Source organism: Adiantum capillus-veneris, chromosome 20 (assembly GCF_014529385.1).
Source record: "Adiantum capillus-veneris isolate H3 chromosome 20, ASM1452938v2, whole genome shotgun sequence".
Classification (NCBI taxonomy): domain Eukaryota; kingdom Viridiplantae; phylum Streptophyta; class Polypodiopsida; order Polypodiales; family Pteridaceae; genus Adiantum; species Adiantum capillus-veneris.
Window position 1 is genome coordinate 53,557,993 of NC_140950.1, and position 22,043 is coordinate 53,580,035.

The 22,043-nt window shown below is 45.8% G+C and overlaps 1 protein-coding gene and 1 pseudogene across 1 annotated transcript in view; both read right to left on the minus strand.

Moving 5' to 3' along the window:
* The window catches only part of LOC147432521 (phytochrome-associated serine/threonine-protein phosphatase), a 51,088-nt gene extending 32,477 nt beyond the window's left edge, over positions 1–18,611 (minus strand). Inside the window, exons 1-3 of the mRNA XM_086492427.1 lie at positions 18,365–18,611; positions 18,128–18,274; positions 16,954–17,021 (exon numbers count right to left, since the gene is read on the minus strand). Of these exons, the coding sequence (XP_086348553.1) occupies positions 16,954–17,021; positions 18,128–18,274; positions 18,365–18,445 (296 nt within the window). The 5' untranslated portion in view covers positions 18,446–18,611. The remainder of the gene's footprint in view (positions 1–16,953; positions 17,022–18,127; positions 18,275–18,364) is intronic.
* Positions 18,612–18,923: 312 nt separating this feature from the next.
* Positions 18,924–19,752, minus strand: LOC147432523 (uncharacterized; annotated as a pseudogene).
* Between the last annotated feature and the right edge of the window lie 2,291 nt (positions 19,753–22,043).

Genomic DNA, 22,043 nt, shown 5'->3' on the forward strand with positions numbered 1-22,043 from the left:
AATGGATTCTGATGGGAATGCTTATGATCATGTTGTGTGCAACCAGAGGATATGCATCTACACTAAGTGACTGGGCATGCACGGTCTACGAATAGACTCACAAAAGTGCCAGATCACTTCTAATCTAAACTGATTGGACTAACTGAACCCTGATCATGTTGTAGCTTGTCCACTGACACAAAGGGTTGGATGTGTCACGTGACATCCCCTCCTTTTCAAAGTGAGATACTGGTACCGAACTGTAGGGCGTCGAGGGAGATCGCCAATAGCATCCGGAATCCTGGAAGGGACTCTTCGTCGGCCCACTCTGATGTGTGGGTTGTGCGGTACTTGAACTTCATAAAGGTCTGCAACGCTTGCTTCTTTGGGCCGCACTCAAGGCGACACAAAGTCTTTTGTGGCTCCTTCAATGCTTCAACTTCGTCGAAAGACCTGTTTCTTTCTTCTTCAAGAATCTCCATGGCTGAAAATTCCTGAAACCATTTTCAACACAAAACCATGAACATACCCATTCTATGTGAAGTGAGTGGAAAAAATCTTGTCTTCCTCAAAGACTGTGCATGCAATGTAGATGGACCAATAGACGGAGTGCCAAACCGTTCACCACACCCACGCAAACAATGAGATCGAATCTTTTTCTTATGATCTAGAGCAATCAACCGTGGCAATTCACAACGGAAATACCCATGCTTAGTGCTCATACTTTCATGTGCTCTTTCTACAAATGTGTCATGCCAAGGAAGAGACATGGAATGTGACGTCCTTGAATGCATACTTTTTAGCTTTTCATGAAAAATCCGCATACATTCGTGCTCATTCATGAGTGGAACGTGCTCCACGTACAATATGTCATGCCTAATAAAAGGGATCACATAAAGACGTTGACTAAAATACAGGAAACGATAACGAATGAAACACTCGAACAATCCGTGTGTATCAATCATGTGAACACATAATACTTCCTGTGAGGCTCGAGAGCCAAGATCCGTTCTTCGGGATCTATCAAATCTTCTTGTGGGGGATCTGTGGACCTCGACTCGAAAGCCAAGATCGATTCTTCGTGATTAATCGAGTCTGTAACGAGGTTAGCTTCACTAGAAAAAGCATCAACTAACTCATCATTCTTGTGAACAATCACATCCTTTTCATGCAACTCATCATGCTTATGAGAAATCACATCTTGATCATGCAAATGATCATGCTTGTCAGTGTCATCCAAATCATCATACTCATCATTAGCATTCAAATCATCATCATGCTTCTCATAATCATGCAAATCCTGTGTGTCATGCTTTGGAGAAGAAGAGACTGAGAGAGTCTCCTCCTCCTGAATCCTGACAATCTTGTCCTGCATATTAGCGATGAGAGAGGAAGAATGAACAATGTCCTCTCCACCAATGACAATGGGAGAATCACTTTTGGCATAAAGAGTGAAAGTGTTAGCCTCCCAATCAATGAGAGGGTTAGAATCACGAAACCATCGAATGCCCAAAATCATATCACATCCTAAGAGAGGAGAGAGAAAAAATCTTTTAGTGAAGGCAGCTTATTGAACTGTAAACAACACACCAAGACACTCCTACGTGATGAGAGAGTCCATACCGGGAACAAAGCCAGAGACCTCGAGAGGAGATTTTCTGACTAACTTCTAGGCGGGCTCTCTCAACAAGAGAGGGACTGATCACATCATGCATACTACCTGGGTAAAACAATATGACAAAACGCTGGCCCAGCACCTGACCATAACATTTAATGAGAGAATCATCAATGGGAGGGTCGAGAAACTTGGGGCACACTCGTGTTATCATTAATTGCATTGACAGAGGAAGTGGGTTCTATGGATTCTTTAGATTCATTCGATTCAAGCTTAGGACATATTCTTTTTATGTGACCCTTAATGTGATAATGAAAACAACGACCTTCCTTAGAATAAGTGCTTTGCTCTTCCGACGTGATGTATCCTCCTACAATTCCTTGTGCTACCTTTTCATCTGGAGTAAGCTAAGGTTTAGCAATTGTGTTAGCCTTACCCTTAGGTGCATTGGAAGAATTCTTTTTTGAGAGACTATTGGAAGATTTGTTAGAAGAGTTACCATTCTTACCGTTCTTACCATTCTGAGGGTTCTGAGAAGTCTGTGAGATACTTGTGGAAGTCTTGTTCTCCTTAGGCTTTCCCTTGTTGTGCTTCATCTCCTGTGCAAGAGCAATCGCTACCGCCTTATTGAGATCGATTGAATCGAAGACTTCTACATCAAACTTGATATAGTCGTCTAACCCAAAAAGGAATGCCTCTTTACGTTCATCATCCGACTTGCGTAATTGGGTACCTAGCTGCAAAACACGATTAGAAAAAGACATAACCGGCATACCATTTTGCTTGAGAGCGCGCCAATCGTCCTTCAATCGTGCAAGATACTGAGGTGGCATAAACCGCGCCTTGAGCTTGTCTTGGAAATCAGCCCAATTGAAGGAAAGGGGCGTGAATTCATCGGCTTCCTCTAGGTGCGCGGTTAATTGTGCCTCTTGCCATGCATGGTACCAATTCATGGCATCACCGGCAAGGTACATGGCTGCTGTCAAAACTTTGCTATTTCCTGTCTTCTTAGTTGTCGCAAAATAAGCATTAGATTGATGCAGCCAAGAATGAATAACCGTAGCATCCATCTTACCATCATACTTATTGAAAGTCAACTTCTTTGTGACTGGATGGTTGGAATCCGCATCGTGGCTTGCACCACTTGAGGAACTCCCACGATCTTTGGCTGGTTCGGACTTCGAGGCAAGTACTTGTCGAACCAATTCTTGAGTGCGTAGTTCGCTTTGAGCCCCACGCTCGACCTCCAAGGCCACTCTTTGAGCTTCACGCTCGGCCTTTCTTTCTGCTTTTCTTTCGTTTCGTTCATCGCGCTCGCGTTCTAAAGCAATGCGATTTGCTTCTTGTTGTGCGGCAATTCTTTCGTTTCTTTCTTCGCGCTCGCAGTCCTTGGCTTCCTGTTGTTCTGCTTTTCTTGCTAGTTGTGTCAACGCAACTCGATTCGTTTCTTGTTGTTGTGCCATCATCTCCAACATCGACTTGACCATCACCTCCATAGAAGTTGGTACAACTCGTGGCGTAGATGGCGAAGGGGGAGGGTCGGAAAAATCTCTTGGTGGGGAGAACTCTTCGTCGCCTCTCTCATGCTCACCACCTGTATGCGAAGTATCCATTCCGCTTCGAGTGATGACCATGCACTATGATCTTTGGTTCTTAAGTCCACGAGGGACTTGGGTTCTTGAGGGTCTTGAGGTTCTTCAGGTTCTTGAGGGTCTTGAAGTTCTTGAGGTTTTCTTTCACTTGCAATCCGTGTTTGAGAAGAATCTTCTCTTCACCCGAGTTCTTCTCTTTTCCGCGGGAGCACCCCTTGGCGGCCTTGCGCTCACACCAAGGTTGCTTTTTCCCACCTCGCGTCGATTGGCCGGCCGCTAAGTGCAAGGTCCGCTCTCAATGAGTGGCTGGACAAGCCCTTCTTTCTTGGGATTCTTGTCACTCTTCAAAAACACGATTAGGAATCGACATGCCCAAGTGAACTTGGGTTCGTGCGACCGCAACAAGCAAAAAAAAATCCTTGTGATTCTTGTGGTTCTTTCCTTGAGTGATACAGAACACTGCCAAAGCTCTAATACCAATGTTAGGTGCAGCGGAATGAATGTTTGAACTTTGCTCAAGATGAGTGCTCCGAACTGTGCTCAAGGTTCCTTTTGTTCTTATGAAAGGGAGAGCCTTCCGTTCTTAATGAGAGAGTGCAATGATCACAAACAAGTGAATGGATACTATGCGTGAAAGTGCATGAGACTGAGAGATAGAGAGAGAAGAGAGATACGACACCAAAGACGTTGTAAAACCCTTCTCCGAAGGCCCCACTCTCGTCGGCGAGAGTGGTCTACTTATGATTGCACAATCTGGTACAAACTGAATGCATGGGACTGATGCATGTCTAGGCTATGACGGCGATGACGACGGGGATGACGACACCGGTCTAAGGGCTGACATCTGCAATCTTGTATCTGCTGTCCAAAAACGCTATGGGCTGAAATCTAAGACTATTCCAAAAACGCTGATTTTGGGGGTTGTTTCTGTGGGTCTTTGTCGCTGAAATTCTGCAGGTTTAGGGCTGAAAATTGAGGTTCTTAAGGGCTAAATCTGCTACTCTTTAGGGCTGAATCTGCTACTCTTCTAGGGGCTGAACTTGCAAGTGCTTCAATGCTGAAAACGCCCTGCTGAAAGCTGCCAAAAACGCTAGGTGATGAAGCTTCTCAAAAACGCTCGCTGCTGGTATGTGTGGCGATGACCTTCTTGCTGAAAACGCCAATGGCTTGAAGCGACGGCAATGATGATCCAAAACGCTACGAATGCTTGTGGGAGGAAAACGCTAGGCTAGGGAAAAGTCTTTCTTGGAGGGAAGTCCACCAAGGGATCTTGCTGAGAAGTTGCCTGCTGAGCTTGGCTCCTGTTGCCTCTTTTGCTAGAAAGTGCTAGCTCTAGTTTGCTTATATACAAACTTAGCAAAATTGCCCTACCTACTTTCCAACAAAAGTCACTTAAAATAATAAGTGAAAAATGTCAAAAATAGGTAAAATAGGCTAAATGCACTGGAAAATTCCCCTAACTGATTCTAATGGATTCTGATGGGAATGCTTATGATCATGCTATGTGCAACCAGAGGATATGCATCTACACTAAGTCACTGGGCATGCACGGTCTACGAATAGACTCACAAAAGTGCCTCATCACTTCTAATCTAGACTGACTCGACTAACTGAACCCTGATCATGCTGTAGCTTGTCCACTGACACATAGGGCTGGATGTGTCACGTGACAGTTCTGTATCACTCAAGGAAAGAACCACAAGAGTTTTATTGCTTGTTGCGGTCGCACGTAACCCAAGTCCTCTTGGGCGTGTCGATTCCTAATCATGTTTTTGAAGAGTGACAAGAAACCCAAGAAAGAAGGGCTTGTCCAGACTCCCCTTGTTTCTCTTTTCACTCATTGAGAGCGGACCGTGCTGTCACCAACGTGTGACTACTATCTATCCTTTTTGTTGATTTCTTTCTTATTATCTATTTACTTTCACTTTTTGGAAACACCCCTCGGGAAATCTAACTGCCCTGCATTGCATAGCTAGTGTGGAACTGTTCAGAGGGAGTCCAGGCCTGAGGGCAAGAGAGCACTAAAGTTGGACAAGGACTATGGTTAGCCAAGTGGGGTCATTGACTAGCCAAAGTGGAATCCTTTGCTACAGAGGCTACATTTCAGTTCTGGATGTGGCCGCAGTGTACAAAGAGGGTCGGATGACCTAGAAAGATACAATGGTAGCATCTCCTAAAATTTAGGGAACTGCTATTTGGGGACCTGAAAATGTGTTGGCGTCATTACCTCCGGAATGACAAGGGGAACATTTTCTTACTCTGCCGTGAAGTCAACTGGCCAACCGGTTGGGAGATTTTTAGGCGGCAACCCCGAAACGGGAAAATGCTTGTAAATGTGCCAAGTGGCACATTCTGGTGCACTTGCCTCATGCAACAAGAAGTGGCGCTGAATTTAGGAGTGGGAGAGCCTCATTTTCAGATTTTGTCACAGGTTAAGAGCTATGGAGTGCTTGCTTTCCCTCCTATGTACAGTGCGGTGCCAGGAGTGATGCCCTGCACGCTACGCACTGCCCTCTCTCTCCCCTTTGGCAGTATGTTATGCCCCTCTAGTGGGCTTTTCATTTGACCAATGTACAGTTGTGTGGGTTCATACGCGATTGCCGAGGCAAGAGCCTCTTGCACAGGTACTGGATTAGCTAGCGGCTAATCCCCCCGCAGGTACAGGTGAATTCGGAGAGGTTTCATGCCAGAAATCTTGTCCGATTCAAAGGGCAAGTAGCCCTACAGGTGCGGGAGCTCGAGGACTTGCTACAGATGCGACCGGCACGCGAAACGGAGCCCGAAACAGTAAATTACAGCCTGCTGTGTATTTTTGCAGGTTTAGGGTCTTGGCCCTAAACGGACCCTAATACCCCCAGGAGGTTCGAGGACGCAAGGGGACCGCTGTACAGGTGATCTGACGCAATTCCAGGGCTGAAAACAGAGAATTCAGCGTGCTGCAGATTCTCGCCAGGTTTTGCAAAGTGCCCGTATGCGTCGGGAAAGTCGGCCAATGCGTGGGAATACTGACTGTGAAGGGTTCTAGTACAGTTATGCTCCCGAAATCGGGCTGGAACAGTGGAAATTCAGCCGAGTTTGTGCGGGGCAGCTTGTAGGGAACCACAGCGTTTATTCCCTCTTTTGAACAATAAAGAAATACCGAAAGGGGCGCCTAAGTTAGGGGCCAATCTGGTGTCTGTCTACTCATACAGGTGCAATCTAGCAGCCTGTATCCCTCTCCCCTTTGTTGCGTCTTGAAAGTACAGGTAAAATAGACGACTAATAATGGGTGAAAGCTAAATCAAGGTTTGAAGTGAAGTCTACCGCCCTTTTTGGATTGAACAGGCCGGTTCCACGTGCACTTAGCGGCCGGCCAATCAACATGAGGTGGGAAAAAGCAACCTTGGTGTGAGCGCAAGGCCGCCAAGGGTGCGCCCGCGGAAAAGACAAGAGCTCGGGTGAAGAGAAGATCCTTCTCTAACACAAATTGCAAGCGAAAGAAGAACCTCAAGAACTCAAGAACCTCAAGACCCTCAAGAACCCAAGAACCACAAGAACCCAAGTTCCTCGTGAACTTAAGAACCAAAGACTTCAGTGTATAGTCGTTACCCAAAGCGGAATGGATACTTCGCATGGAGGTGATGAGCATGGCAGTGGCGAAGAAGAATTTTCCCCACCGGGAGGTTTCTGACCCTCCCCCTTCCCCATCTGTGCAAAGGATTGCACTAACTCCTATGGAGGCTTTCTACAAGATGATGATGGACAAGAAGTTAGAAAGCAAAGCAAGAAAAGCAAAAAAAAAAGGCAGAACACAAAGAAAGAATGGCAGCCATAGCACGTGAACACAAAGAAAGAAGAGCCGTGGCCCGAAATAGAGCGTGAGCACAACAAAGGAAAGCCGCATTGTTCCTATTTTTTTCTAATATGCAGGTGCAGCTTAAAGAGATTAAAGAAAAGGGGACTCTCTCAGTCTTGTCTTCTTCAAAGCACGACACACATGATTTGCATGATACTGATCAGCATGATGAATTGCATGATAATGATAAGCATGATGATTTGCATGATCAAGATGTGATTATTACGAGCATGATGATTTGCATCATCAAGATGTGATTATTCTCGACCATGATGATTTGCAGGAAGAAACTATGATTGTTCACAAGGATGATGGTTTAGTTGATACTTTGTCTAGTGAAGCTAACCTCATTAGAGAATCGATCGATCACGAAATACCGATCTTGGCTCTCGAGTCGAGGTCCAACGAACCCCCACAGGAAGTATTATGTGTTCGAATGATTAGTCGGCACGCATTGTTCGAGTGTTTCATTCGTGATGCTTTCCTGTATTTTAGTCACCGTCCTTATGTGATCCCTTTTCATAGGCATGACATATTGTACGATGAGCACGATTTACTCATGAATGAGCACGGATGTATGCGGATTACTCATGAAAAGATGAAATGTTTGCATTCAAGGAATCCACATTCTATGTCTCTTCCTTGGCATGACTCAGTATCCGAAAGAGCACAAGAAGGATTGAGCATCAAGCATCGGCATTTCCATTGTGATTTGCCACAGTTGATTGATTTAGATCAGAAAGTCAAGATTCGACCCCATTGTTTGCGTGTGTTTGATGAATGGTTTGGCACTCCGTCACTTTGTTCATCCACATTGCACGCACAGTTTTTTCGAAAGAATAGTCTTTTTCCAGTCACTTTACGTGGAATGGATATGTTCATGTTTTTAGGTTGGAAGTGGTTTCAAGAATTTTCATCCTCGGAGATTCTTGAAGAAGGTAGACGCATGACTATAGATAAAGTTGAAGCATTGACGGAGCCACAGATGACTGTGTCGCTTTCGGCACGGCCCAAAGAAGCAAGCATTGCAAACCTTTATGAAGTTCAAGTATCGTGCGACCCACACATCAAAGTGGGCCAGCGAAGAGTCCTTTCCAGGATTCTAGACGCTGTTGGCGATCTCCCTCGACGCCATACAGTTCGGTACCAGTACCTCAGTTTGAAAAGGAGGGGATGTCACGTGCACATCTAACCCTATGTGTACGTGGACAAGCTACTTCATGACATGGGTTCAGTTCAATTAGCTTAGGAAGTGTTCTGGCACTTTTGTGAGTCTGTTCGCAGACCATGCATGTCCAGACACTTAGAGTAGATGCATATCCTCTGGTTGCACACAGCATGATCATCAGATTTCCATCACAACCCATCAGGAGCATTTTTACTGTGCATAGACCTATTTTCGCTATTTAAGCCAATTTTCAATTATTATTTTTAAGTGACTTTTGTTGGGAACTAGGTAGGGCAAATTTAGCAAGCAAGTATATAAGTAAAGCTAGCGCTAGCACTTTTGGGCAGAAGAGGCAGCAGGGACCAGACATCCAACAGGCACCTTCTCAGCAAGACCCCCCCCCCCCCCGGGGGCATGTCAACCTAGCGTTTTTGCAACAGCAAGGCCTAGCGTTTTCAGCCATCACCAAGCCCTTGCGTTTGCAGTGCAGATCAGCCCCGACAATAGCAGAACAGTAGAGCACCTAGCGTTTTGGCATCAGATAGCAGAATCAGCCTAGCGTATTTGCATCAGCATGAGCTCCTAGCATTTTGCAGATTCGTCGCCACAAGACCACAAGAAGCTTCAACGTTTTCAGTTTTCAGCAGTCAGATCTCGTAGAACAAGTCCCGAACCTCGCAGATCTCACCTTCGCAGATCCTCGCCCCACGGTCAAATCAGCCAACATTTGCAAATTCAGCCCGGAAAATGCAGATTTCAGCATCTGCGTTTTCAGCGGGTCGTCGTCTCATCGTCACCATCGCCGTCGCCATCAACATAAAGTCAAAATTCAGCAGATACAAAATTTGCAGATTTCAATCATTAGCGTTTTCAGATTTCAGCCCGTCTCGTCGTCGATTTCATCATCGGCAAGTCCATTGCATTGTAGAGATTTGTGCAATCAATAGTAGACTGCTCTCGCCATAGAGTGGGGCCTTCAGAGGAGGGTTTAACAACATTCTGGTGTCGTATTCTTCTCTCTCTATCTCTCAGTCTCAACACCTTCATTCACGGTGTTTGCCACTTGTTTGTGATCATTGCACTCTCTCACTAAAGGAACGGAAGGCTCTCCCTTCCGTAAGTAAAAGGAACCTTGAGCACAGTTTGGAGCACTCATCTTGAGCAAAGTTCACCATTCACTTCCACTGCACCTTACAGTTCGGGATCTACTTCAGGCCCGCCTTCTCTCGGATGTGGGCAAGAACACCGATGTCCAGATCCTCGAGACAGGGTACTACCAGATAGAGTTCAGGTCTCCTGAGATGACAACCAAGGTGACTTTGATGAGCCCGCTCGGCATCCGGGCAGCTCGAGCTTACTTCATACGATGGCATCATGGTTTTGACCCTACTACAGATGTGCTTGAGGAGGAGGCCGATTTGCCGATTTCGGTCTGCTTCCCAAGCCTGAGGCGAGAGTACCTCCCTCTTCTCCCCAGGATTGGTTCCATGTTCGGGACAGTTCTAGAGTCTCCGCGCCCTACAGCTTCAGTTGTGGCCAAGGTTGTAGGTTTACCTACTGTGCGGGTTCTTCTTCAAGACACACTCCCTCCCGAAGGTGGTACTGTTGCCTAGGGTGAGTGGGGGTTGGATCAAACAGAGTGTGGAGTATTCGGGTCTCCCGAATCAGTGTTTCATCTGTAGTCAGATGGGCCATTTAGTAAAGGCCTGTCCTCGCAAGAGATCTCGACCCACAGCGCATGTGCAGCCTTGGGAAGCTGAGCATGCCCAACAGCCATATACACAGGATGCACAGGCTGGTACCTCGATAGAGACCAGCGATCAGACAGCTCATGGTTGGCAGCATGTGTCTAGCCGCCGCCGACAAGGGCGGGCTCACCCCACTGCTCCCCCAAGTGGCCGACCTCCTGCAACTCAGCAGCATTGGGTTCCGACAGGGAACCGCTTCGACCCCCTTCAGCACGACCTGCCTGAGAAGGCCCCGTCCACTTCAGTTCCTCCACCTCCTCCTCCTCCTCCCTTAGACGCTGCCGCTCCGCCTCCTCCCTCTCCACCACCTCCACCCCCACCTCCCACCCCTCCTCTCTCCTCGGTGGGGCCCACATCCTCATCTCCTGACCCCTCCTTCACTCCTCCTGAGACGCAAGGGACTGGACACACGTCTGCGCGAGGGGATCTCTTGGTAGTGCTTTCGCTACGAGCCGTGTGGCTCGAGAGGGACAACCCCATCTGAGGCCACCTTTTCTCTTCTCCTTTTGCAGCAGTCCCTAGAGGGTTGACTAGCTTTGACATTCGTAGACAATGGGACTTCTTCGACTACAGCTTCACACGGTTCATGGGTGACTCTTCTCCTGACCTGGGCTTTCGAGTCCACGTCCTTTTTCTTGCAGCTCGAGGCATTGAGGCTTTGGACACAGCAATGGGCTTCTCCTTCCCGCTGTGCGGTAGGGATCCTACATAGTGGACCCTGCACACAGTTCTCGATTGGCTCCAGATTCAGGCCACTGAGTTCTCACACCACACAGGGGACTTAGGGGTGACAGATCTAGTCAGACACTTCGGCCTCTTGCCAAGTTCAACGTGACGCCACCGGATGCAACGGGTTGCAAGCACATTGTGGTGCATCTGTTTGCTGACACTCAGAACCCTCCTTACTATGTATTTGTACATGAGGATTCTTGGACAGAGGATGTATTGTAAGGTGCAGCGGAAGTGAATGTTGAACTTTGCTCAAGATAAGTGCTCCGAACCTTCCGTTTACTTATGGAAGGGAGCGCCTTTCGTTCCTTTAGTGAGAGAGTGCAATGGACACAAACAAAGTGGATAAACATTGTGAATGAAGATGCTGAGACTGAGAGATAGAGAAGAATACGACACCAAAATGTTGTCAAACCCTCCTCCGAAGGCCCCACTCTATGGCCAGAGCGGTCTACTATTGATTGCACAAATCCCTACAATGCTTTGGACTTGCCAACGATGTCAATGACGATGAGATGGGCTGAAATCTGAAAATGCTAATGGCTGAAATCTGCAAATCTTTATCTGCTGAATTCTGACTTTGTGTCGGTGACGATGTCGATGGCAACGATGCGACGACGACGCCCTGAAAACGCAGATGTTGAAATCTGCGTTTTTCGGGCTGAAACTGCAAACTTCGCGGGATCTGACCATGTGGCGAGGATTTGCTGCGGGAAGGTGAGATCTGTGAGGTTCGGGACTTCTTCTGTTGTGTCTAAATGCTGAAAACTGAAAACTTTGGTGCTACTGCTGATTCTGTTACAATGGAATTGCAAAACGCCGAGGCTGATCTGCAAATCAAAAACGCTAGGGCTGAAAACTGTCCTTGCTGAGGAAATCTGCTAACGCTAGGGCTGATATGTTGTTGCTATGGAATCTGCTAACGCTAGGGCTGATCTGTTGTGTCATGCTGTTGCCGGGCAGATCTTCAATGCAAAAACGCCAGGGGGCTGTTCATGCTGAAAAACGCTAGGCCTTGCTGGGGTCTGCTTGCTGAAAATGCTATGTCTCCTACTGGGGGTTCCTGCTAAGAAGGTGCTTGTTGAACCTTGGTTCCTGCTGCCTCTTCTGCCAGGAAGTGCTAGCGCTAGGTTTCTATATATACTTGCTTGTGAAAATTGCTCTACCCAGTTTCCAACAAGTCGCTTAAAAATAATAAGTGAAAATGTCAAAATTAGGGAAAATAGGTCTATGCACTGTAAAAATGGCCCCGATGGTTTCTGATGGAAATCTGATGATCATGTTGTGTGCAACCAGAGGATATGCATCTAATCTAAGTGTCTAAACATGCACGGTCTGCAAACAGACTCACAAAAGTGCCAAATCACTTCCTAATCTAACTGAACTGACTGAACTGAACCCATGTCATGAAGTAGCTTGTCCACATACACATAGGGTTAGATGTGCACATGACATGTAGCCCTACGGCTCCACGCTCGGCTTGGGCCTAGGTGGGACAATCACTCCATACGCACTTGTCTAGAGGTCATCCGGATGCGGATTACTCCCCATCCAAACCGGCCTCTGTTAGGTGCAACGGAATGATTGTTTGCGCTTTGCTCAAGATGAGTGCTCCGAACTGTGCTCAAGGTTCCTTTTGTTCTTATGGAAGGGAGAGCCTTCCGTTCTTAGTGAGAGAATGCTATGATCACGAACAAAGTGAATGGACACTGTGCGTGCAAGTGTATGAGACTGAGAGATCGAGAGAGAGAAGAGAGATACGACACCAGAGACGTAAAACCCTGCTCCGAAGGCCCCACTCTCGTTGGCGAGAATGGTCTACTATTGATTGCACAAAGTGGTACAATGATGATGCAATGGACTGAAGCAATCTGGGACTATGCCGATGACGACGACGGTGATGACGACGACGACTTTAGGGCTGAAATCTGTGGTTTTCTATCTGCTGAAATTCGGGACTGTTTCGGTGGCTGCGTTTTCAAGGGCTGAAAATGGGGGATCTTCTGCAACCAATGGGGCTGAATCTGCTACTACCTATGCATGCTGAAAACGCTGAGTCTTCTGCTGCAAAACAGGCTGAAAATGAAAACGCTGGGCTGATCTGCTACAGATGGGCTGCAAAGCAAAAACGCTGGTGATCTTCTGCTGTCAAGGGCTGAATACCAAAAACGCTGATGCCTTCAGCTACCAAGGGCTGAATGCCAAAAACGCTGATGCCTTTTGCTAGCGTTAGTGGAATCTGCTGGCTGTCTGGAACTTCTGCGGCGATTGGGTGTATCTGCAAACGCTAGGGGACTGGGAGAGGATGGCGATCATGCAAGGGATGAAAACGCCAAGAATCTGGGAGGTACTGCTGGGGAGGTCCAAAAACGCTAGGTTGATGGGTTCTTGAAGTTTCCTGCTGAGAAGGTGCCTGTTGAGCAGGGAGCTCCTACTGCCTCTTCTGGCAAAAAGTGCTAACTTGGGTTTGCTTATATATTAACTCAGCAAAATTGCCCTACCTACTTTTGTTGGAAAGTCACTTAAAAATAATAAGTGAAAATACCAAAAATAGGGAAAATAAGCTAAATGCACTGGAAAATTCCCCTGACTAAATCTGATGGATTCTGAAGAAAATACTAATGATCATGTTGTGTGCAACCAGAGGATATGCATCTATACCAAGTGATTGGGCATGCACAGTCTACGAATAGACTCACAAAAGTGCCAGATCACTTCTAAATCTAGACTGACGGGACTGACTGAACCCTGATCATGCTGTAGCTTGTCCACGCACACATAGGGCTAGATGTGTCACGTGACAGCCTCAAAGATAGCGAGGTTGGCTACTGTTGCAGCATCTTTTTCTCTAATTGACTCCATGAGGATCATCTCATGGAATGTGTAAGGATTAAGAGGGCCCCAGTTTCAGCGCCAGAGGGGTCGGTCACGTCAAATGCTTCAGTGATGCCTTGTGGGTAGTGAGATTGATATTCTTATGCTACAGGAGCATCATCTTTGTGAGAGCCGCATTCGACGATGTGGTCAGATCTGCGTGATCGTTATGAGACGTTTTGGTGAGCCCTGGATGTATCCAGAGAGGGGTATGTATGACTATTGCAGATTCTTTGCAGCAAGCCGTTGTAAACAGAAGTATTATTGTACCAGGCAGAGCTTAGTGGATTACTATGCTAGGTTCAAGGTTGCCTCATGGGTTTCCTGAACATTTATGCGCCCAATGTGGCAAGCGCACATGAGAGTTCTGGTATGGAGTCTTTGCCGCAGGCAGAGCAGTGGTGTGTTGGGGGGACTTCAACATGTTGGAGGACCCCTCCAATCGGATTGGAGGTGGCCATGTCACGGTGCACAGGGCTGAGCTGGCAGCTTGGGAGCGGCTTTGTATGACTGAGGGTTTTTGATGTTTAGCAGCACTCAGGTTTTGTGAGACCCCCTGACAGCTTGGTTTTCTCTCGTTCTGATCGCAGAGTTGGAGGAGTAAATCTATCTAGGATAGATCGCTTCTTCGCTAGTGACCGCATTTGTGACTTGGGTGGGTCAGTTTGCATCTTGGTTGGGACATCCTTTTCAGACCATGCACAAGTGATCCTCACAATGACAGATAGACAGAGGAGGGGGAGCACGATGCGTAGTGCTACGCATCCCTGAGAGGATCTTGTTGGACTCTGAGCTCAGAGAGCGAGTGGTGGCTCTTCGCAGGACATTCCTGCTAACAGAGTGGCCTCTAGACTTGCTCAGCTTAGTCAGTTCTTTCTTCAGGAGTCTACGGCCCACCTGGCTACAGCGAGAGAGGGGGAGCAGCGCCTTCAACATGGCATTGCTTCCCTGCAGAGGATGCATGAGCAGCACCCTAACAGTCCCTGGTTGGAAGAGCAGTTGCAGCAGGCTCGCCAGGAGCTTGCCAACACAGAAGAGAGGCGTCATGAGTTTGCTTTCCATCGACAAGCATCTTAGTGGACCCAGGTGGGTGACAGAGTGACAGGGGCGTTCTTTGAGACAGTGGGACCCCGGCATGCGCACGCCAATGTCAGCCAATCAAGGAGGCCTGACAGGTCAATTGCTTCAGAGCAAGAGGACATGCGTGCAGTTGCTACTAACTTCTACCGTGACCTGTTGTCAGCAGAGCCTCGGTCAGAGCGTCAGGATGCATGCAGAGAGCAGGTTCGGGCACAGATGCCTAGTCTTGTGACTGAGGAGATGCGTCAGAGGCTTGAGCTGCCTCTTCAGCTAGAGGAGCTCCACATGGCCCTCAGAGCACTTCCCCGTGGTAGTTGTCCAGGTGAGGATGGTTTGACTCCCAGTTTCTTCTTAGAGTACTAGGACTTGCTTGGCACCGACCTCTGCAGCGCTTTTCAGTACATCTTACACATAGGAGAGATGCCCGACAACATGAGTGAGGGTTTGATTTACCTCATTCCCAAGGAGGGTGGCTCCTTGGATGAGATTCGGCAGTGGCCGCCTAGCACCATCCTTAACTCAGCCTACAAAATTCTTGCCACGGCTCTAAGTTGAGGATTCAGCCACTTCTTGAGAGCATTATACATGGGACCCAAACAGGTTTTGTCAAGGAGCGCAGTATCCTTGACAACATCTTTACTTTTTGGGAGGCAACTGCCCTCACACGCCTCCCTGGTGAGGATCTGGTGATACTTCTTCTCGATTTGAGAAGGCCTACGATAGAGTTGACTGGGAATTTTTGGAGGGCACTCTTCGCAGGATGGGCTTCTTTGATGCCTGATTAGAGGTGTGTCAGCTCTTTACAGACGTGCACACAGTCAGGTGCTTCTGGCAGGAGGTAGAGGAGATCGTTTCAAGCTCACACGTTCAGTCAGACACGGCTGCCCTCTTGCCCCTTCCTCTTTCTGTTCTATGCTGAGGCGATGAGTAGATTTTTGATTTCACAGCAAGTTGGTTTACGTGGCTTAGCGCTCCCTATTCGGGGCGATGAGCTACTGGACGCTGAGTTTGCAAACGACTCAGCTTTGTACTTGGAGGGCCAGGAGGCCTGTTTGCGGGTGCCACACCAACTAGGTGGCAACCCACAACCAAGGGCTTGATCCTAGAGAGAGAGAGAGAGAGAGAGGGGAAAGAAGAAACTCGAGAGAACAAAGAGGTGTGCAGGCCTTGGCCCAAGGCCTGCACTAGTCAACTAGTCACACCATCATGATGTCTACATGGGCAATCTGTCCTAGAGAAGTACAGAGTTTCCCTTGAGATAGAAACACCCCAAGACATGCTAATGAAAGGCTGGCGACATAATGATAGGAGGTGCCTGTTTGCGGGTGGCAACCCACAACCAAGGGTTTCTAGGCACCTGCACACGCTCACATAGTAGGATACACCAATCAAGGACCAATCAAGGGGAAGATGCTCTCTCCTGACTCACAGTCCTCAATTAAGGAAAATCCCAAATTCACCGCAAGAAAGTACGCGCTAAAGTCATTGAGGTAAACCATAGTCAGTATTACTAGTAGCTCCATCATGCACAATATTAACAGAATACTATAACATCCCCACTTAAACTCATGCCCGATAGTGAATATAATAGGGAGACAAATTCTCCCACTTTACACACCCCCCACACTACAAATACATCAATACAAATGACTACTACTAAGTTTCTATCATGGATCCAAAGAAGAGGCAAAACATAACCTTGACAAAGCTTGCAACCAGACAAAACAGGGGTATTGAGATGTTGAATTTAGCACAACAAAAATAATGTTGACATCACATATGCATCATCACATCGAGTGAAAGTTCGCGCATATCAATGGGCACAACTACCACAAAAACTTTCAAATGTGATATCTGTGTGTCTGTTTGTAGGACTCGTGCATATTCCAAAATGAATCCCATACACAAGCTTAAGCCCCAAGCACAGACATGCAACTATTGCCTACTCTCCCAACGACCATACATCAGAACTACTTGACTAGAGACCACAATTATATTTCAGGTCTTGGTTACCTATGTAGAGGTATGCCGTACTAAATCAAGCTCATAGTTCTCCATCATGTTTTACTTTGCAATTTTTAAGATCGTAAATAGATGTCCAAACATAGACGACTATTATAGTATCACATTTATCACAGCAAAGAGACACAAATAATGATAAAGACGAAGAAAATTAAAAATCAGAGTTAATCGTGAGAGAAGAAACAAGTACCTAAACCATAAGACCATAAAGTGAAATGTGTAAGAAAGTCACCAGTACCAAGCCCACAGATGCAAATAGGCATCATATAGAAGCCAGGTAAAAGAGGAGAGTTCTAATATCAAATCCTTACCTTGCTTTCAATAAAAGCAGTATCGTGAACACTTCAAGACTATTATAGCCACGATCCACAAAATCCCCCTGTTATCATTACATAAGACTCATCCGATGAGAAGGGAAAATACACCTTCATAAGGTAGAAATACTTGTATTACAAAAAACTATAGCAAGGCTCACACACACAACCAAGGCACAAACAAATACCTATAAACAAGAAACAGTTCAAAATTAAATTACCTTCCAAGTTAAAAAAAGACCATTTATGAGAAACTTACTTTATTGAGAATCATCAACTTTCCATAAGAGTCAACTTTCAAGCTATTTGTACCATAAACATGCTTCCAACAATTTACAAAAGGAGAAATAATACAAAAGTGCAATCACAAGAGACATTGCCAACAGATGATTCCTAGATTTCACTATCCTACAACACTCGGTACAACACAAACACAAGGCAGAAGTGCTGTCTCTTGATTTTCTACATAAGAAATCGATGAAATGGGACATTTTAATGTCACAGTGATACACAGCAATTGCACTATAAGACTGGCTTATAATAATAGCTATGTCATCCCTACTCACATCATCAATGCCAAGAAGTACATGCACGTTTGTGTAGGGCTATAGCACAACCATCAACAACCTATGTTTCTATCATACTTCGAACGTAACGGCCAAACTCAGCCATGATAAACGTTACCACTTGCAAAATAAGGGTTATGTTAAAAATGTACAAATGAAACAAAGAGCGTCAAATTACAGACAAGTAAGGCACGGATTACACACACACGCACACTCTGATGACATACAAACGCAAATTCATCATTGCTGATACTCGTCACTTTCCATTGGCAACCTCCAATAAAGAAACCATATGCACAAACAACAACCCATAGAGTATAAACACTTACCATATTAACGTACCGATGTCAAAATCAGCCCTTTGATTTACAATATCTAGGCAGCTCTAATTTTTTTCATGATTTCTATTTCAAACAAACCATTCGCATTCCGTCTATATGCCAATTATGCCTTCCCATCTAAAAACTACAATTCTGCTACTCTAAGATGTAGTAAAATCATAGTTTCATATGTGTAAATAAAATTGGTATAGGTAGAATGCAAATAGTTTCTTTAAAGATATTTTTGACGTGTATCCCAAATTCTCGTTACTGAGTCCTGCTTACCATGAAGATGTAATTGGTGTCAGGTACATGACCTCCTGTTTGGAATAGCTTCATCAAGTCATGAAACTGACCATGGATGTCACCGCAAACTGTGACAGGGCTGTTCACAGGTTGGACATTCGATTCTTCAACCAGAATCTCCTTGACCTGAAGAAGACAAACACGCAAGAGGAAGAGCAAGGAGTTCAGAAATGCGACTTACACATCTAAAAGAAGAACAGAAGGAGCGGAGTTTACATATTCGCAGAGATGTTTAAGCTCATCCTCCAGGAGGTGTTGGCCTTCTTTGACCTTTTCGATCCACCCATCCAGATCCATGGCTTTCTCTGCTACCGTAGAGATGGTGCCCAAGAAGGCGCGGAAGAGAAATTGCGACAGTCGAAGCAGGGCATGTGCCAGAGCTCCGATGCGATTACTGTGCTCGTGTGTTGGCAAGCCTGCTTGGTAGTCGAAGGCCAAAGTGTTTGGACTACAGAGCCAAAGTCTTGAAAATTAAAGGTAAGCTAATAACTTTTACTTGGATTGTTAATTTAAATTCGTTGGGCACACTGCTTGAACTCTCTCGACCAACTCTTGAACATTGGATTAAGCTTGAAGTGTGAACGATAGTTGAACATTGGGTTAAACAGGGCCACATAGCAAAGTCAATTTTGGCCTGCCCCAACGGGACCCTTTTTTTTTAAATGCACAATTTTCTATTGGCTGAAAGAGATAGAAGATATTCAAAGACAAGCACATATCTTCACATCACCATTGAATCATGGAAAGGAGACTCGAGAATCATATATGCTAGCTTTCATGATTGCGCAACTATTCCAACTTGCACGACGAGAAGAAGATGGGTAAGAGCATGCTCATGGGCGAAAGGAGTACCGTATTGCTACAAGGTACAAGTGTGGAAGCAGGGATAACTGTCGAAGAGCCACAAGAAGGAAGCGTGCTCTTGAAGTTGTACTAGAGCGTTCTATGTTAGCACCGTTGGTAATGGAGCTCTCGGTGTGTATGAAGAGCACATATTGAATGTACAAAGGGTCCGATTTGGCCGTTGGGAGGCGCAACAACCAATGGGTGACTTTCCACCTTGCTCACAGTGGTGCTGCCACAAGCAAAATCGAAAAGCGTTTTGTGAAGAATCATCAACCCTTTCCTCAACACCATCGCTATTGTGCTTTTAAAGCTTACCATTATGTGCTCCTTCATTGTCCCTCATGTGTGATCCACCATCAGGAACACAGATGCGTCTCTTGAGAGCACCCAGAAATGCTCGGATTTTGCCTCCTCATTCACAATTGATGTACGGTAGTACAAGTGTTGTTGCACCTGCACAAGCTCCCCTACTATATGCATGTTGTTATGGTGAAGTAATTAATTGCAGATTCTATGTACGTTGCCTTGTGGCCTTCTAAGGTCAACAATATCGCTTTTGGCTTGGCATACATGGTGGGATTGCACTCTAGAAATGCTTCGCTCAAGGCTCTCACCGCTAGGTTGCCCTCACATGCCACCACACTCCATGCCACCATTTTCAAGGCGGCTCTACTACTATTGTTTATAATTCTAGAGAGACTAAGCCTTAATTTTTTAGTTTGACTACTTGTGTAAAGACTTTCATGGGCAGGCCTCATAATCATATCACTTGTTTCTGTTACTTTTTTTATAAAAAGCAAAAAACTATATTAGAAAATAACAAAATTTAGAATTGTACACGTCATACCTCGTGGGGATTGGGTTCTAAATTCTAATGATACATACAAAACCATCATACATTACAGTAGAAGCAAATACAAAGATTTTTTTCACAAAAATCTAGCATATAAGCATTATACGGACAATTTTGATTTATATGGACATTGGCATCCACCTTATCATATTGGGTAATCCACAAATATTTTTCATAATTAGCACTAAATTTGATTGACACTGTAGCGCTTGAACCCTCAGTTTCAATCCTCATTAGCTTTACATACCAATTGCAATCAACCAAATGTTCTTTATAAACCCACACAAACACTTCATCGCCGCTAGGCTACGACCTTCATTGCACTTAAGTTAGTCCCACCAAAGAAGTTCTTATTGGGTAGAGAAAAGAGGCATTCATCACTTATGCATAATAAATATTAGTAGATACTTAATCACACGCTTAATCAAAGTATGTGTCAAGAGAGAGAGTAGACGCAAAGTAAAGTTGCTTATTGAGTAAGTTGAAAACTCTACATGACAACACCTTTAAATATGGCTAGAGAAGGTAGTATAAATGGGTAGTACAAGTCCATATGAGCCCTAAATGAGCTCCAAACTAGACCTTAGAATATGGGGTTGACCCTAAAAATATGGGGGCTGAATATGGTTCCATATACACCTCACATATCCTCTAGTACACTTAGGACTAGCTAGCATATGACCTATTCCAACTAGGATCCATGTAGATAGGTAGTGGGACACGCCACGAAGCATACAACAACGGTCAAAGCCCACATTATCTAACAGTCCTCCCCTTGGGGTTTCGGTTATGATAAGCGACAGAACAATAGAGCACACTCCAATCATGGAGCAAAATAGCATCCCCAATCCAAGAGACCAAATAAAAGATCTATAATCTAAGAGACAACCTGCAAGATATTTCCCCTCGACAAATAAATGTATGCAAGACCGAGACCATGCTACTCCAAGGATTCACTAGCAATAATACACTATAAGAGGTAAAGGCTCAAAGAAAGCTAAAGAATCTCATCGCTTTCATGGGCGCAAGACACATAATTGTTGATGCTGACATCTTCTTCTCCTAGGTCTGCTTTTGCCACAGAAGCCGATGCCTTGGACTTTGAACTTTTATTGGTACCACCTTTGTCTTTCTTGAAGGGCTTGGAAGGAGGATGACTTTTCTTCTCACAAATGGCACAAGCTTTGGATATGAAGCAATCATTGGCTAAGTGTCATTGTAAGGACATGGGTCCTGCGGGCAAGGCCAGCAGCACGGCCGGACAGTGTGTACGTTAGGGGGAGGCTATAAGATAGCACGGTTTGGTGGAGACTAGCACACACATTACCACCGCTCTTTCACTGGTATCCGAGCTAGTTTTGGGAGGAGGCGAAAAATGGGTTGCATGTGCGTGCAACGCGCTGCTTCTCTCCCACGTTCCGCAGACAGCGACGTCTATGTTGTGCAGCAAAAAGAAGACGAGCACGATTTCATGTGTACAGCACGCGCGAACAAACAGCGACAACCAACCGCGGCCGCCCCATCTACACCCTCCACAGCACAGCAGGCGACCAAGGCTAACTCGACCGACAACTCGACGACACCGAGGCTCCGAAGGCTTCCATTGGCTGCACGTGTAGGAAGGCCCGCTTAACCCTTGCATGAAGGAGGGTTGAACCCTCCCCATGAGGGTAAGAGGCCGACACTTTACCATGAAGCTATTGGCCCTTATTGTGTATAACAAGGAAAGATAGCATACTTGTGTTGAAAGGAAAACTAGAAGGAAAGGGAAAGCTTCAAACTTCAAGGAAGTAGCTTCACCCTTCCTTTTCACTTCTTGGAGGAAGGCAAGTTTTCCTCAAAAAATTCTTTTTTCCTCAAGGAGGTAGCTTCAAAGTGAACAAAAGCCTTCACAAAAACGACAGGTTTTTGTGAAGAATCAACAAAGGCGTTCTTACAACGAGCGCCACGTGAAGTGCTCAAATTCCCGCAAGGCGAGGTTTGCATGCAACACAAATCGTGGAGCATACAAAACACAAAGACTTCAATTTCACTAAGGTACAAGTTGTCTTTTTTTTTTTCTCTCTTTGCATTAGTGTGTGTTTACCATGGCCAGTGAGGATATCCCACCTACACACACGTTTGATTTTGAGCACGTAGATCAAAATCAGGGCACCACGGGTGCGGCTGACACTAATATGCATGATGATGATGATC